The 18,413-nt window shown below is 39.1% G+C and overlaps 1 protein-coding gene across 1 annotated transcript in view; it reads left to right on the top strand.

The window, feature by feature from the left end:
• Positions 1–396: 396 nt before the first annotated feature.
• CFAP54 (cilia and flagella associated protein 54) overlaps positions 397–18,413 on the top strand; it is a 302,579-nt gene continuing 284,562 nt past the window's right edge. Inside the window, exons 1-4 of the mRNA XM_059402309.1 lie at positions 397–726; positions 9,264–9,369; positions 11,907–12,050; positions 15,559–15,730. Coding sequence (XP_059258292.1) covers positions 398–726; positions 9,264–9,369; positions 11,907–12,050; positions 15,559–15,730 — 751 coding nt within the window. The 5' untranslated portion in view covers position 397. The remainder of the gene's footprint in view (positions 727–9,263; positions 9,370–11,906; positions 12,051–15,558; positions 15,731–18,413) is intronic.

The raw sequence follows: 18,413 nt of genomic DNA, 5'->3' as shown, positions 1-18,413 counted from the left end.
CTCATAATACCCTAGGTGGTAAAGGTGTTGTGATGAAATGAGATTGTTTCAAATGCTTAGAACAATGCCTGACACACACACATATTAATGATCATTATTATCATTAAGTAGCCGAAATGGAAAACGAATATAGTCTGAATTTGTAATCGTAACTTTTTGCTTTTGCTATTCGCTGGCTTTCTGCACAAAACCTCTCTCTTCTCTCATACAGCAGTGCGGGTGAAGAGGGCAAACAAGCCGCCAGAGCGTGGTTTCTTTCCGGACCGGGTTCTTTCCCCTTTTGCCCTCTAGGGGCCGCTGTGTTTTCCCGAAAGCGCGCTGGAAGCCTGGTTGCCCGGTGACGGTCGCCAGGCAACCGCGTGTCCACACACTTAAAGCCGGTCGGGGTCTCTTCAATATGGCGGCGCTAGACAGCTCCTCGACCTCTCCCGTCACCCTGTCTCCCACATCCTTGTCCCCAACGGGGCCGCCGCCGACCCCGCCCCCCACCTCGAACGCACTCTCGAAGTCGCCCCTGGAGTCGAAGGACAGCTCTCCGAGCCCAGTGCCGCGCTCCGCCTGCCTCGAGAACTCCTTGCCCCTTGCCGTGTTTTATGGGCCGCTGGACGCTAAAAACCCGCTCCTGGCCTCCTGCGAGAGGGAAATCCGGGAATTACTAAGCTTTATGAAGAGAAAGAAGGCGTTAGCGATCACGGGGCAACAGAAGCATGAATTCCACCGGCTTTGGTAAGTAGAGGCAGGGCGCTGGGGAGGGCGCCGGCCCGAGACGGGCAACTCTTGGGGCCTGAGGAGATGCCCTCCAGGATGCCCACGGTGATGCCAGAGCGGGGTCAGAGTTGCGGACCTGGAGATAAAAACAGAGTTTTGGAAGTGGAGACTCATCGCTCTTAACGATCCTCAATTCCCAGTAAATGGTACATCTTGGCTTCCTGCTCGGGTCAAAAGAAAAACACAGAAGTGTTTCCTAACTCACCATTCCTTCTGAGTGTTCCCCAGTCGCGACGCTACCCCATGCCGATAAATTTTTGACTCACTCAGGGGTTTCACAAGTTTCCATGTTGTGGGTAGAATTTTGTATATGAGGAAAAAGAGATAACTTTAAGGTAGCTTAGGTTCTTGAAAAAGTTAGTTCTTAATGCCGTGAACATGAGCACTTTAATTCCCTTTTATACTTTAATTCCTTTTTATATTGTTATTAGGGTCACAGTGTTTTTTGTTTTTTGTTTTTACTGATTTTGTACTCATTTTGCATATATGTTTGCCTTTTTGGGAGTTGTATCCCTACGTTACTACAAACTACCTGTTTTTAAGGTTCTTTCCTGATGATGTTACCATCTTTCTTTCGCAGTCAAAATACCTCGCAGAACAAACGGTTAAAAGTGTAGACAAATGTCAAAGAATACCAGCACAGTGAATAATTTCAACTTTTATTTCTCATTCATGCGTTTAATATGATGAAATAGTTTTAACGTACATTTGTTATTCATTAATGCATTTAACTATTTATTGAACACCTACTATATATATCAGGTACCATTCTAGGAACTAGGAAAATATGAAATTAATGGAAGATAGAACAATTTGTACTTCATGGAGCATATGTTTTTGGTTGCTACAGACAGCTACTAAACAAGTACAGAAATAATTTTACAGGGAAAGAAATGCTAGGGAGAATATTAGAGCAGAGTGTGGGGATAGAAGATATGGTATAGTGTTGAAATTTAAAATGGGGGGCCTGGGAGCATGGTTAGGTTAAGTCAGGAAAAGTGGCCTTTGAGAAAGATGAGAAGGAGCTATAGTAGCAACTGAGGAAGATTTCTTTTTCTTTTTCTTTCTTTCTTTTTTTTTTTTTTCTAAGATTTTATTTATTTATTTGACAGACAGAGATCACAAGTAGGCAGAGAGGCAGGCAGGCAGAGAGGGGGAAGCAGGCTCCCTGATAAGCAGAGAGCTGGATGCAGGGGTCATGACCAGAGCCGAAAGCAGAGGGTTAACCCACTGAACCACCCAGGTGCCCCTAATAAAGATTTCTGTAGGAAGAACTGGCCACAAGTGAAAAATGGCAAGTGTGAGGCTCCTGGGATAGGATTGAGACTGTGGGAAGAACGGGTTTCTGGTAGGAAAGAGGCAGATCAAGAGTTATAGTTTTCTTTTTTTAAAACATATTTTTTTATTTTTAAGTAATCTCTACACCCAATGTGGGGCTCAAACCCAGAATCCCAAGGTCAAGAGTCACATGCTCCTCTCACTGAGCCAGCCAGGCATCCTGGGGGTTTAGTTTTAGATATGTTAAGATTGAAATGTAATTCAGCACCCAGGCAGAACTATTACATAGGTAGTTGGTCATTTGGATCTGGAGGTACAGGAGATATACATTTGCAACTCATCAGCATATTATTGATATTTAAATCATGACACTCAGAATTGCTAAGGGGGTGTGTGTAGATGAAGAAAAGGAGAGGCCAAGGACTGAACTCCTGGGCATGCCAACATTGACAAGTAGAGGAGATAAGAAAGTGGCATGACTAAGAAGGAGTGGCTGGGAGGTAGGAGGAAAAGGCTAAGTGTGTCCTGTGATGGCAGTGGTAGAGAATTAGGTAGAGAAACCGTTTCCAATTAGGAAGGAATGATCTACTAACAGTGGCAAATCCTGCTGATGGGCCAGGTAGAATGAGAACCAAGAACTGACCAAGGAAAGTGCATTACTAAGCTATGTGTATTTATATTTAAAACACTTCTGCGCTTGTGCCTTAGATAGCATTTTATCTTCCCGTTTCCACCACCAGCCTTGTAGTTCAAACCACCAGATTGTGCTTTCCCCACAGCCTCTGGATTCTCAAATCTATCCTTCACTTTACAGTCAGGGTAACCTTTATAAATCAACCACCCACTCTCCTATCTCAAGACTTTCTATCGCATCCCATCGCTGTTAGAATAAATTTAAGACTCCTTCTGTCCTCCAGGGTCTGAGCATCTGGCCCTGGCTGCCTCTTCCATCTCAGCCCATCCCTCACTTCTCTCTCAGGACTTTCCAGGCAGACAGATACTATTTTTTTCATCCCAGGGACTTTGCTGCTGCCTTAGTCTGAAATGTTCTATCCTCAGCTTTTCAAATATCTGGCTCCTTCTTTTCTTTCAGGTCTTAGCTCAGTTCTTACCTCTGTAGAGAGGCCTTTCCTATTTAATGCAGGTTCAAACACCCATTTATATTTTTTATTTATTTGTTTTCTTGCATATTATCCATTTCCCCCATTAGAATGGAAGCTCCCTGCTGACTTTGGATAATGCACCTCTTTTTCATTTTTCTATCTTTAGCAACTAGCTTGGTGGTTGGGATCGAGAGAACTAACTTCTTTCTTTCTTTGAAGATTTTTATTTCTGTATTTGAGAGAGAGAAAGAGACAGCATGAGCAGGGGATAGGAGGCAGAGAGAGATGGAAAAGCAGACTCCCCACAGGAAGCCTAATCTGGGGCTGGATCATGACCTGAGCCGAAGGCAACCGCTTAACTGACTGAGCCACCCAGGCTCCCCTAGAGTAAACTTTCAATGAGTATTTGGTATTGAAAGAATTCAAGGATTATTATCCTTGTGTTTCAATAATTGTTTATGTTATATATGGGAAAGTAGACCTGGGCCAGTTGGTCATTAGAGTATCTGTTTCTTCTTTAAAGAGACTGTAAGAGAATTACAAACCTTAATGATTGACATGGACCTTAGCAATCTAACCTCTCACAAAATTTAGATATTTATTTATTTGCACAACAACTTTTATTGAATGCCTACTGTGTGCCCAGCATTGCATTAGCCATAGGTTATATGGTCATGAAAAATAGGTAGGGAATCTGTGCTCATGGAGTTTATAAGCTTTCAGTGAGTCATTAAGTCAATATACAAACAGCAAGTGCAATGAGGGAAGAAGCTACTGAGCACTTACAGGTGCCAGGTATTGTACTAGGTGTTGGAGATCCAGCAGTGAACCAGACACAGATCCCTGCCTTCTTGGTGCTTATATTCGAGAGGAGGAGGTATGCAATAAACATATTAAATAAGTTCATTTTATGGTAACCTAGAAAGTGATAGATGCTAGGGAGAAAACTAAAGAGAGGCAGGGTTATGGAGTAGGAGATAGGAGACTGCAATTTTCAGTAATACGGTCAGAGTAGGTGACACCTGAGCAGAGGCTTCAAGAGAACACAGCATGGAGGTGAACGGTGAGGGAGGTGACATTAAGCTGAGATTAGAAGGGTATCAGGCAAGGAGAGAGGATAAACAGAGGGAATAAGCATGTGGGAAGATCTTGGCAGGAAAGAGCCAGAGACTTGGGAGGAATGTATGGAAGGCCATTCATTAAGCATAGCTTAGTGAGTGTGGGTGCAGGGCTATGAGGTGAGATTAGAGACATAGGTAGGGCTATGGAAGGTTTTAGAGGCCTTTTACAGAGTTTGCCTTTATTCCAAATGCAATGGGAAAAAACTGGATAGTTTTGGGCAAGGGATTAGCCTTATTTAATATTATATGTATGTATTTATGTAATCTTGTCCAAATGGAATAAGAATGACAATGTGGAAGCCAGTTAAGAATACAAGAGGTAGGGGGCACCTGGGTGGCTCAGTGGGTTAAAGCCTTTGCCTTCGGCTCAGGTCATGATCCTGGGGTCCTGGGATTGAGCCCCACATTGGGCTCTCTACTCCGTGTGGGGAGCCTGTTTCCCCCTCTCTCTGCCTGCCTCTCTGTCTACTTATGATCTCTGTCAAATAAATAAATGAAATCTTAAAAAAAAAAAAAAGAATACAAGAGGTAGGATTTGCTTTTATAACATATTTGAGAGATCGTTATTTTTTAAAATCAAAATTTTTTTTATAACTGTGGGAACTTACATAAGCATAAAAATTTAAAATATAGTTTGATCATACTGGCAATGTTATTAAACTCAGAATTTGACAGATTTTTTTTTTAAAGGTATGCTTTTGTTATAACCACATGAGATTTAGATGTTGTTTATATAGTTAAGATTTTCTATTTTAGAGAATTCTAACTATCCAGTGGCAGCTATAATAAGTCAGCAATCCGAAGGGTATTAACATTCTCTTAAATGATGCACATTATATAGTGTTTGTTGTATTTTCTTGTTTAATCATTATGTAAGTCATTCCCAGTGAGCAGTCTTAACTTGAACTTAAAGTTCACTTAAAAAAATTTTGCTTATTATATAAGCTTGATTGATTTAACAAAGCTGGCATTTTTCTTTTATGAGTAATAAACATAGTCATCATCTCATCTTTAAGGTTTGAAAATATTAAGTCTTTCATCTACATAATTTAAGAATTCTAACAAGGCTTGCTGACTTCTTGGGATTCATTATATTTTTTCTAATACTTTGACATTTCATGAAACAGAAATGAAAGTGAAAAGGTTAAAAAAAAATGAAAAACCTAAACTAAAAAACCTTTTCCTTTTAAAATTTCTACGGCTATATTTACCATAACTTTTTTGGGCATGGTTATTTACTACTTGGCTATGTGTATATTTTCATTTCCCAAAATATTACTAATCAGTCAAAGAAGGCAAGAATATCCTTTCTCCCTACCCCTCCCTTGTAACTCAACATCATTTAATTATTTGAATGCATTAATTGACATGTTTCTGTTGAGGTTGTTCTGATAATATCCCAACATATACATCATAAGTACTAGAGCCATCTTCAGTCCCTAAGTTTTCATTCCTACCTGTATTAGTCAATTTGGGCTATTAGTTTCTAATTAGTAATTATAAATTAGTCAGTTTGGGCTGCCATAACAAAACACCATAGTCTGGATGATTTAAACAACAGATACTTATTTTCTCATAGTTCTGGAGACTAGAAGGCCCAGATCAAGGACTTACAGTGTCAGTTTCTGGTGATAGCACACTTACTGGCTTGCAGAAGAGCACTGGGGCTTCACATAGCTTTTCCTCTGACCAAGTACAAAGAGAGAGAGAGCAAACTATCTGGAATTTTTCTGAGATGGGCATTAATGCCATCAAAGTAGGGCCCCACCCTTATGACCTCATTTAACCTTAATTATTTCCTGAGAGTACCCTTTTCTGAATATAGCCACACTCAAATTCAACATAAGAATTTTGAGAGGACACACTCATTCAGTACATAATACTGTCCACATATAGAAATTTATGAGATAGGCTTGGACAACTGTTGAGCAGAAATTTGGATTTTTCGTAGAGGCATTTATAATTTCTGAGAGAGGGGAAAGGAGTAAATATTAACTAAATGAATGAACAAAATGAGCAGTGATCTGCTACCCTTTGAAACTAACTAGAAACTATTTTGAGAATATTGTATGTTTTATTTTTGTTTACTTGGTGGAAAGAAATAGAACCCTAAAGGACTGACTTGATAGTGAAATCCCTGGACTCTTTAAAGAAAAAAATAATATAAAAACAAGGAATTTTTTCCTAGTAATTTATGTATTCATTCATTTTTTTCAACAAATAATTATTGAGTACATATGTATACTAGATACTATTCTTGAGGTTGGGCAATGAATAACATAGTCAAAATCCTTGCCCTCAGATAGTTACATTCCAGAAGACAGGCAGGCACAGTAATATACTAGTTAAGATCGTGGATGAACTGGCCTCAATTTCATTAACTATATACCTGGGATACTGAGACTACCTATCTCAAGGTTGTTGTGGAAATGAAATGAAAACAAAATTGCATGGGGGCAAAAGACCCAGAATAGCCAATGCAATATTAGAGGAGAACAAATTTGGAAGACTGACTTCAAGAGTTCCTCTAAAGATACAGTAATCAAGACAGAGTGGTATCAGTGAAAGAATGAACACATACATCATTTGGACAGAACAGAGAGCCCAGAAACAGACCCACATAAATGTAATCAACTGATTTTGACAGAGGAGCAAAGATAATACAATGGAGCAAAGATAATCTTAACAAATGGTGCTGGGACAACTGGACATCCACATGCAAGAAATGAATCTCAGCACAGACCTTACACCCTTCACAAAATTTACCTCAAAATGGATCACAAATCTAAATGTAAAATTCTATGGAATTCCTAAAAGAGAACATAGGAGAAATCTAGATGTCTTTGGGTTTGATAATGATATTTTTGATGTAACATTGAAGCCACAGTCCATGAAAAAAGAGTTGATAAGCAGGACTTCATTAAAATAATAAATTTCTGCATTGTGAAAGACACCATCAAGAAAATGAAAAGACAGGGATGCCTGGGTGGCTCAGTTGGTTAAGCAGCTGCCTTTGGCTCAGGTCATGATCCCAGCGTCCTGGGATCGAGTCCCACATCGGGCTCCTTGCTGAGCGGGGAGCCTGCTTCTCCCTCTGCCTCTGCCTGCCATTCTGTCTGCCTGTGCTCGCTCTCTCCCCCTCTCTCTCTCTGATAAATAAATAAAATCTTTAAAAAAAAATAAATTAAAAAAAAGAAAATGAAAAGACAAGCCACAGACTGAAGAAAATATTTGCCAAAGACATATCTGATAAAGGGCCATTATCCAAAATATACAAAGAACTCTTAAAACTCAACAATAAGAAAACAAACAACTTGATTTTAAAAATGGATCAGAGAACTTAACATAAACCTCATCAAAGAAGATAATACAAGTGGCAAATAAACATATGAAAAGATGGTCCCCAAAAATATATCATTAGGAAAATGAAAATTAAAACAATGAGATACCATTATACACCTATTAGAATGGCCAAAATCCAGAGCACCAACATCACCAATGAAGGGAGGATGTGGAACAACAGGGACTCCCCATTCATTGCTGGTGGGATACAAAATGCTACAGCCAATTTAGGAAGACAGTTTGGTGGTTTCTTAAAAAACCAGGCATACCTTTTTTTTTTTTTAAAGAGTTTTATTTGTTTTTTTAAAGATTTTATTTTTTTATCTGTCAGAGAGAGTGCGAGCCAGCGCACAAGCAGGGGGAGTGGAGTGGCAGGCAGAGGGAGAAGCAGGCTCCCTGATGAGTAGGGAGCCTGATGTGGGACTCCAGCCCAAGACCCTGGGATCATGGCCTGAACTGAAAGCAGGCGCTTGCTTAACTGACTGAGCCACCCAGGCATCCCAACTAAGCATACTCTTACCATACAATCCAGCAATCATGCATTTTGGTATTTATCTGAAGGAGTTGAAAACTTACGTCCATACAAAAATCTGCACATGGATGTTGATAGCAGCTTTACTCTAGTTGCCACAACTTGAAACAAACAAGATACCCTTCAGTAAGTGAATGGATAAATAAAAAGTGATTTATCTAGACAAGGAAATATTACTCAGCATTAAGAATAAAGGAGCTATCAAGCCATGAAAAAACATGGAGGAATGTTAAATTCATATTACTAAGTGAAAAGAGCCAGTTTGAAAAGGCTACATGCTATATGATTCTAACTATATCGCATTTTGAAAAAGGCAAAATTATGGGGATAATAAAAAGCTCAGTGGTTGCCTGGGGTTAAGGGAGAGATTGGGATGCATAGGCAGAACACAGAAGATTTTTAGAGCAGTGAAACTACTCCCTGTGATAACATAATGATGGATTCCCATCATTATACATTTTTCCAGACCCACTTGGTATGTAACACTAAGAGTAAACCCTAAATTAAACTAGATACTGGGTGATAATGATGTGTCAATGTAGGTTCATGAGTTGTAACAAATAAACCGCTCTGGTGGGGAATGATTGTTGATAAGGGTGGGGTGGGGTGGGGCTGGGCATTTGGGTGGGGCATGCAGTATGTGGGGAATCTCCATACCCTTTGCTCAATTTTCTGTGAACCTAAAATTACTCTAAAAAGTAAGATCTGTTTTAAAAATTGCATATAAAGAGCTTTGATCAGGGGTGCCTGGGTGGCTTAGTTAATATCTGCCTTTGGCTCAGGTCATGGTCCCTGGGTCCTGGGATTGAGCAAGGCTCCCCGCTCATGGGGGAATGACTGGGGGAGTCTGCTTTTCCCTCTCCCTCTGCCCCTCCCCTTGCTTGTGCTCTCCTGTTCACACCCTCTCTCAAATGAATAAATAAAATCTTAAAAAGATAGTTTTGGTCAGTGTTTGGCATAAAGGAAGCAATAATTTTCACCATATTTAGTAATAATTAGCCATTGACAGTAAGGCACATTGGAAAGACAGCACAACGTAAGTTTTTAGGGATTGTTTGCTAATTAACTGAGGTTTCTTGCTGACTTTGAAGATATAATTTTATTTTATGATTCTTACAGCGCCACCTCTTTGTTTAATATCTGGACCAAATATGCCCCCCGGCTGCCAGCTGCTTATTACAATGAAAAGCTTCTGAAGGTTGGAGATAGCCTTTGTGAAATGAAAGTAAGTGCCTCTGGAGTAAAAAGGGCCTAAATGAAACTTTCTTGGCTAATTATTATTATTTGGTTTGACACCATTCCTATTTTACGTGATTTGATTTTTTTCCTAAGAAAAATATGAACGAATGTTATAAATTTTAATGAGGCACAGTAATCAAAAGAGTGTTTATTTTTTAATTTTGTAGTTGAGATTCTCCAGAGGTGAGAGATTCCTGAACAGATAGACAACTGGCTGGGGTCGGGCAGGCGCACAGCCCCTGGTTAACATAGGGTGTGGTAGGTGCCCAACAGGAAATGCTGAGTCATCATGTTCCTACCTCATACAAAGGAGACCAGACACCACTTCCTGTTGTTTTTCACATGGCTGACCTTGCCCAGTGACAACTTTCATGGGTTCCTGGCCTTGCTGCTTTGTTGTCTGGTTCCCAGCACCCTGTTTTAATTACTTTCAACTTCTTAATGTTTTGCTATATGTAATTAGAGCAGACATTCCTTACATGCCCTGTTTCTTGCTTAGTATTGTATTCCGAACTGAGCTTGTGCCCAATTTCTAGATAACAGTGCCCAGGTCTGATTGCTGTGGACTTGTAGATTTGCTTTAGTAAGACTACACCATAGCTGGGTTTTCAGTTAATGATAATGTAAGTTTTTCCTTTAAGCTCTGGCATAGGCCCAAATTAGTCCAAGTTAAATATGAATGTTTGACACATCTAGAATCCTTGGAAAGAGTTTTTTTTTAATCCAAAGGGTTTTTAGGCCATTTTCAATGTTTTCTTGATTTACAGTTTTTCAGCTTCATTTTCCTCCTCCATTTCTATTTTCTGGACTTGAATTTATTTTTCTTTTCTTTTTTTTTAGTGGGGAGAGGTTTGAGAGGCAAGTTTACCAAATGGAGGATGAGCTGTGGAGGAAATTTCAAATGTAGATGTTCTATTGTCTGCTGCCAAAATTAGAGCATCAGCTTAGCTTCATGTAATTGGACCGTAGTTCTTAGAAATTTAAAAATAAAAACTACAGATTAAAAAAAAGTTTCTCTATAGGAAAACTATTGAAAACAAAAAAAACTCTTGGACAAGATCCACCTTGTGAGTTATATTCATGTGAAGTGGAATAACTGTTTTGACAAGTATTAGAAGAGTGTCCTCTCTGTTTTTATACTTCTCAGTATAGGAGGCGGGTGATACACAGCACAGTTGGGTGGTGTTTGTGGAGTATTCAGGTGGGTGGAGCGGATATTGGTGGAGGGAGGAGGGAAGAACATGTTAGAAATTGATAAAGCAAGTTCATGCCGGGTAGTGGCTAAAGATTCAGAATATTTCAGATAGAAAGGCCCAGATAGGATATTTTAAAATTTACTTAAAGGAACAAAGAAAACATTTTAAATCTACTTTTCATTGGTGAGGAAGTGGGTTGATAGAGGTATTTAGAATCCTGAAAATGAACTAGAGTTGTTTCTTGGTTCTAGAATCTCTTTAGTTTTATTTAATTCCAGTTAAGTTTGCTTTGTTGGAACAGTCTTGTTTTGAACCTAGATGTAAATTCATTGTATGAACCAAGTTAGAAAGGAAAAGATTCAGACTCCATTAGTGAAAAGTAACAAAAAAGTCAATAGAAACAGAAACAAAAGTTTGACTGTGGATGCCTCCCAAGGGCCTGGATAACCCTATAGGCAGCAGACACGGAGAGTAGTTGCTTTCCCTGGAGACAGTTGTAGGGGAGGAAGCTGTCGAAGGGGTGCAGTTGACTCATATCCGCAGCCCTGCTCGCCTCCCCTGTCCTGAAGCTCCAGGTCAGCTGTGCCCTGTGCGCTGCAGAGATGAGGCCTGATTTTGAAATGGAAACATAACCACGAATTAGGACTAATAGGAGTCCTAACTAACAATAGCTCAGGCTTTTTTAGTTTGTCCTGATGCAGCTTCCGAGACTGATGACAGATAAAAGAGAGCCTTCCCTATCCTCTCCCTTCCTGCCTTCGTTCTTTCTCTCTCTCCTTCCTTCCTCCTCTTCTCCCTCCTTTTCTTTTCTCCTTCCCTTCCTCCCTTCCTCTCCCCTCTCTCCCCCTTTCTTTCTTTTTTCGAACTGAGGAGGTATCGGAGAAGCAAGGCTGGTTATGCAACTCATCTGCCTCTCTCGAGTAGGTGGATTACTATGACATGGTGATGATGAATTTTTTGGATTTTGAGTATATATAGGTATTACCACACACACCCTGGTGAATATTCTCATTATTATGTCATCATTATTCACACTCTGGTGGATATTCTCGTCCTTGAGGTCGTGATGGTCTCGTCTCACAATAGGCTTATTGGGAGGAGGATTAATGCAATAATGCACATGAAGCACCCAGTGCAGTGTCTTCACATAATATGTGTTTAGAGATGCTAGTGATAATGGTAGTTACGATGTAATGGTGTTACTAAAAGAGTGTTACAGTAATAATCAACATTGATACTATTAAGAATAATTTGAATATTACCAAATTTTAATAATGATAAGCAAAGTCATACTTTGAAACTTTCATCAAGTCCTCTTTTATTTCAGGAATACAAACTGGCACTTTTACAGTGCTATGGAAGGTATCTTCAACAGTTCACTATCAACTTTGATGAGAATAAAGCAGATGTGAATCAGTTCAAAACTGCTTTTTTCCCAAAAGGCTTTGGAGATAAGACTGCCGCACATACAGTAAGATGAAAGCAGTAGCTGTTTTAGCTACAATTTATGATTAGCCGTGCAACGTATTCTTCAGTTGACAGCTTCTAAATGTCTTTCATTTGCTTAGCATGGCATTTGCTTGTGTGCTCTAAGTTGCTTAATGTTTTCAGTGATGGATAAGAAAATGCACTTAATAAACTTAGGAAAGATGTTTTGGAGATTGTGTCATAATAAGCACTCATTCCTCCAGCAGACATCTATTATTGTTATGATAACTAATATTTGTAGAGTGCTTTTAGTTTATGAAATGCTTTGGAAAATATATCTGATCCTCAATAACTTTATGAGCTAGAAACTGTTGTTACCCTTATTTTACAAAAGAGAGAAAGAAACCTGATGGTACAGTTAGTTAACTAGTGGCTCAGAGAATCAAGCATAGATCTTTTAATACAAAAGAAATGGGATGCATTATTTCTAATACACCAGTATTATTATTATGTTAATTGCTACCATTCATTCACTGGTCGAGGGGTTGTGAGCGGTTGTCAGGAGCTATCTTCTTCAGTAAGCATTATATGAGCGGTCTTCTTGTAGCTTCATTACAATCCTAGAAGGCGGATATGGTCATGCCTCTTTTACGGATGAGGAAACAGAGGCTAAGAACCCTAGCCCCTTAAAGCAATGGGCAATGTTGGTGTTTGAACCCTAATCAGTCTGATTCCAAAGCAATGTTATTCCAAACTTAGTGACTATTCAAGCCTTCGGAAACAGCATATGGTTTACTAGCAGAAGATCCCAAGGCCTGTTTGGGACACATTGAGTGGTTCAGTTTGGCTGTACCATAAGTACATGAATCAGAATACTGGGCAATATAAATTGGCATCCCATTGGGAAGAGTACTGAATGAAAAGCTTAGGAGTTTAGACTTTTAAGTCCCCTCCTATGCCACCCTGGTCCATGGCCCCATCTTTTTTTCTCGTACTGTTACATGTTTCTGCTTCCACCCAGCCTCTCTGGCTTAGTACGAGTGCACTGTGAGCTCCTTCTGGAAAGCTTGTCTCCGAGATATCTGTGTGGCTCATCCATCCCTTCCCTCAGGTCTCTTGCACTTCATGCTTTATTTTTCTTTATACTACTTATTATTACCATATAAATTTTTATTTTTTTATGTTTTTATTGCCTGTCTCCCCTTCTAGAATATGAGCTTTGTGAAGACAGGCACTGCTCTAGTCTCTAACCTCTAGTGCCTAGAACAGTGAATCAGTTCCAAACTGCCTTTTTGCCAAAAGTCTTTGGAGACCAAACTGCTGCACATACAGTAGGATGAAAGCAGTAGCTATTTTAGCTACAATTTATTGTTAGCTGTGCAATGTATTCCTTAGTTGACAGCTTCTAAATGTCTTTCATTTGCTTAGCATGGCATTTGCTTGTGTGCTCTAAGTTGCTTAATAAATGTTTTCAGTGATGGATAAGAAAATGCACTTAATAAACTTTGGAAAGATGTTTTGGAGATTGTGTCACAATGATCATGTAATAGATATAATAGCATATAATAGATGCTCAATAAAGCTTTATTAAATGAATGAATAAATACTACACTGAATAGTTTAGAAGGACAAAGACTAGAGGCAGATGGTAAAGTAATGAAGCCAACATAGAAGTATGCCAAAAGCACCCTTGTGAATGGCATGAAAATCTGTGAATAATTTGGTTTTTTAGAGGTTGTGGCACACTGTGTTTCTCAATAAATATCTATAAAATAAGTGGGTAAGAGAACAAATGGATTGAAAATGTAGTCCAGTAGGAACTGGACAATGAAGAATTTAGAGGTCTTGAGAAATTTTGTTAGGGAAATAGATTTTAGAGTTAGATGCATAAAAATTATACATGAAGTGGTAATAATGTAGAATTTACTTGTCAAATATTTTTGTGCAGAGATACTCATCTTTTTTTTAATGATCCTCTTTGTGGTAATGGGGGGAGGCATTGTGGCAGAGTTGGTAAGAATTTGGTCTCTCAGAGTCAGCCTGCCTGGGTTCAAAAAGCTCCTGTGCCCCTTCCTAATGATGGGACCCCAGAAAAGCTATGTAATTTCTTTGTGTCTCAGTTTCCTCATCTGTGAAACAGAAATAACAATAAGACTTACCTCAAAGGATTGTTTAGATTGTTGAGATAATAAAAGACTTAGAATTGGAGCGCCTGGGTGGCTCAGTGGGTTAAAGCCTCTCCCTTGGCTCAGGTCATGATCTCAGGGTCCTGGGATCGAGCTCTGCATTGGGCTCTCTGCTCAGCGGGGAGCCTGCTTCCCCTCCTCTCTCTGCCTGCCTCTCTGCCTACTTGTGATCTCTCTCTTTCAAATAAATAAATAAATCTTAAAAAAAAAAAAAGACTTAGAATAGGGCCTGACACTAAAAAGATATTAGGTATCACTATCGGCTTCTAAGAGAGAACATTTTGAGGATAACTGTTCCAAAATGTACATGCAGTCAATAAATCTCCAGTTATAGGAGTGGCAAGCTCCACCCACTGAGCCAGCTGGGAGTCCCAAAGCTGATTTTTTATAGTAATCTCTACACCCAACATGGGGCTGAAACTCATGATTCCAAGATCAATAGTTGAATGCTCTTCCAACTGAGCCAGCCAGGCATTTCTAATATCTTTATTTTAAGCCTTTTTACCCAAATTTACAAAAGACTTTCAATTCAGTGACTACAGCAACGACTTTAAGGATTCCTAACATTGCATGTGCCTGGAATGCTTTTCCCTCTGCCAAGAACAGGGACAACATCTTTGTCCTTGAGTCCCTATTGCTTAGCAGAATGTGGCAAATAGAGGTGTGCCGCAGACATTTGCTGAATGAATTGTATAAATGGTAATAATTGCATCCAGATTAATAGATTAAAATACTAATGAGGAGGATTTACAAAGTGTAACTCAATTCTATATTGTTGGAAATAAAATTTGTACCTTTTTCGGCTTTTGAAATTTTTGTGACTAAGGACAAGTAAGCTTAACTAAATGGATGCTTTGAAGAAACCTCTTTTACTACATTTCTTTCCATAGGTCTTAGTCCTTGAGGGCTGTTTAACAAAAATCCATAGACTGGATGGTCTAAATAACATCAGGTTCTCTGTTCTGGAGGCTGGGGACCACAGGGTTAAGGTGCTAGAGGATTTGGTGTCAGGTGAGGGCCCACTTCCTGGCTTATAGATGGCTGTCTTGTGGCTGTTCCTCACAGGGCAGAAGGCAGTAGGGAGCTCTTTGGGAGTCTCTTTAAAAGGTACTAATCCCATTCATGAAAGCTCCATCTTCATGACAATCTCTTCCTAAAGACCCCACATCCAAATACTAGGGATTAGGTTTCAATATGTAAATTTGGTGGGGTCCCAAACATTCACTCTATAGCACGATATAATCTATTTAAGCAGAATCATTTCTGTTTTCTTTTCTTTTTTTTTTTTTTCACATTTTAAGAAATGCTTTTCTAAGTTGCATAAACCTTACTTATATTCTAATTTGTATTTTCTTTGTGTTTCAGTTTCATGCTTTAAGTAGCAAAAATATTTGCAAATATGAGCTGGTCTGTGACAGTGATGTGAATCTGCAGAATAAAGACTCTGTGACCCAGTGTCTGCAGATTCTGTCCTCCTTGAGACTCATCATGCAGGTAGCTTTGCCACAGGAGCACCTTTGCTGGATTATCTTCAATGGTAGGTGCCAATGTCGTCTATTTTTTATGACAACTTTCAGAAAGTTATTTAGATGCCAAGTTTGATCGTAATTTGATTGATTATCTTGGATAAGTGGGTGATGGGTATTAAGGAGGGCACTTTGTGTTAAGCACTGGGTGTTATATATGTTAAGTGATGAATCATGGAATTCTATCCCTGAAACTAATATTACACTGTATGTTAACTAACCAGATTTTATTTTATTTTATTTTTTTTTTTAAAGATTTTATTTATTTATTTGTCAGAGAGAGAGAGAGCGAGACACAGGCAGACAGAGTGGCAGGCAGAGTCAGAGGGAGAAGCAGGCTCCCTGCTGAGCAGAGAGCCCGATGTGGGACTCGATCCCAGGACGCTGGGATCATGACCTGAGCCGAAGGCAGCTGCTTAACCAACTGAGCCACCCAGGCGTCCCAACTAACCAGATTTTAAATAAAAATTTAAAAACCACAAAAAACCAAATTACGTATCCAAATTCTAAAAAAAAATTCTCCTAATATCAATAATTTCTTTTAAAAAGCCCCATTCATTTCATAATAGGATGATTATGAGTATTTTTTTTTGTCCTTTTTATATTTTTGTTGTATTTTAGTTTGTCCCCATTAGCAGGGACTTAACAAAGCATGTCTTTGGGTTTCCTGCTCAAGGGAGGGTCAGAGGCTGTGGAGACAGTCAATTTCAGGTATGAAAAAGTAGGGCGCATGGTTAATATGTAAATATAAGTGGTAAAGGGGTCAGAGGACCACGGCAGGTTAGACTAGTTCTAAGCATCATCCATTTATTGGTCCTTTCCTCAAATACTTTGTCCAGTGACTATTGCTTTCTTTTCATCAACCTTCTCGTCCTACTTGCTTTTGAGTAAGGAACTCTGAGAATGTATGTGTACATACGTGTGTATAGTGTATTTATATATATATCTACATTGTATAGGTATGCGAATACACATATATATGGTATAGTTGTCTTGTGGAATAAATCTTAGCTATCAAAATATAGCATCTGCTTTTCTCTTGAAGGAGTTACAATTTAAATTCTTTCTTTTTAAAATTTTTTACTTAATTATTTTTTAAAAAAGATTTTGTTTATTTGACAGAGAGAGACAGAGAGAAAGAGATCACAAGTAGGCAGACAGGCAGGTGGGAGGCAGGGAAGTAGGCTCCCTGCTGAGTGGTGCTCCATCCCTGGAGCCTGGGATCATGACCTGAGCCTAAGGCAGAGGCTTAACCCACTGAGCCACCCAGGTGCCCCTTACATTCTTTTTAAAGTTATAGTCAGTCACCTACTTTATTGATCTCTGAATAATTTCTTAAAAGGAAAATGACAGTGTGTAAGACCAGGACCAAATACCTTGAAAGAAAACACTGGATTTTCCCTCATCCATGGCAACTGAAAGTACATTTCCTAGCCTTTTCCCTCTTCCTCCTGCTCAAATAATTTTTTTTGACGTTTTGATTGAAATTAGACCCTAACATTTGCTACCCAAGATGAGCCTGATTTTGGAAGAAATTTTCAGTCCAGTGCCTATTAAGCTTTTTTGTCTAATCATCTTCAGGAAGATCTGTGATTCCCTGAGGAGCCACTGCTGTCCTTCCCCCTAAGTTTCTCACGTATCTTGGCAGGGTCTGAGCAGGACCAGAGGTTCTGAGCTCAGGAAGGAGTGGTTGGGCTGAGGGTTGGGTCTTGCAGTTGGCCTTGTTTGAGAGGTGGAATAACACCCTGTCTGCAGTCTTTTTAAGATCGCATCCAAAAATCCCAATATTCTAAAAACGGAACAAAACAATAGTTTCTGTGTCTTCTACAGAACTTTATTTGATGTGTGCTTTTTTATACATATGGTATCATTATTTGGATTTTTATTGTTTCCTACATATTTTTTTTTTACTCAATACCATGGTTTTAGAATGGAACCAGGTTCTTATATATAAATCTAGTTCATTAATTCTGTCTGTTGAATTGTATTCCAGATATCCATACACCCCTCTAGATGGGCACCTGGTTTGCCCTACTTCTAATTGCACAGATGATTCTGCAACAAATATCCTTACGTGTGTCCTTTTATAATTCTGTGTTAAAGTTTTCAGGGATTTATGTCCAGCGGTCGGATTGCTGGGTTGTGGAAGACGCATATACTTAATTTTTTCTAATTACAGTCCCTGTTTAATGGACTCATCTCAAAGTTATTAAGTGCAACATATTGTTCTGAGTGCTGGGGACATAGGAGTGAACAATAGACAAAAACTGTTCTCATGCTTACATAATGCCTCAGGGAGATGATAAATCAAAATTAAATGGTGTGTCAGAGAGTGATGAGTGTGATGGAGAAAAAGCGAAGAAGGATATATAGAGAGCAGCGTTTGGGCTGGGGCTGGGCTGCTATTTTAAACAGAATGATCAGGGAAGACCTCACTGAGATGACACTTGAGTAAACACCTGACTAAGACATTTGGATATATGGGGGAAGGGCATTCTGACTAGGGGATTTACAAGTGCAAACCTTTTAGTTTTTAAAGTTTGGAGTTTGAGGAGTGAAAAATAAATTGACCTACAATTTATCAGAATGCATTTTACCTTTTCTGTCAGACATTAAGACGATTCTCTTTACTTTTAATTGACTGTTACACATCACACTCTTGGTTTGTGTCTTTTTCTTTTTCTTTTTTTTTTT

Source organism: Mustela nigripes, chromosome 6 (assembly GCF_022355385.1).
Source record: "Mustela nigripes isolate SB6536 chromosome 6, MUSNIG.SB6536, whole genome shotgun sequence".
Classification (NCBI taxonomy): Eukaryota; Metazoa; Chordata; class Mammalia; order Carnivora; family Mustelidae; genus Mustela; species Mustela nigripes.
The sequence above is the reverse complement of the archived record's forward strand: the minus strand, read 5'-3'. Positions and strand labels throughout refer to the sequence as shown.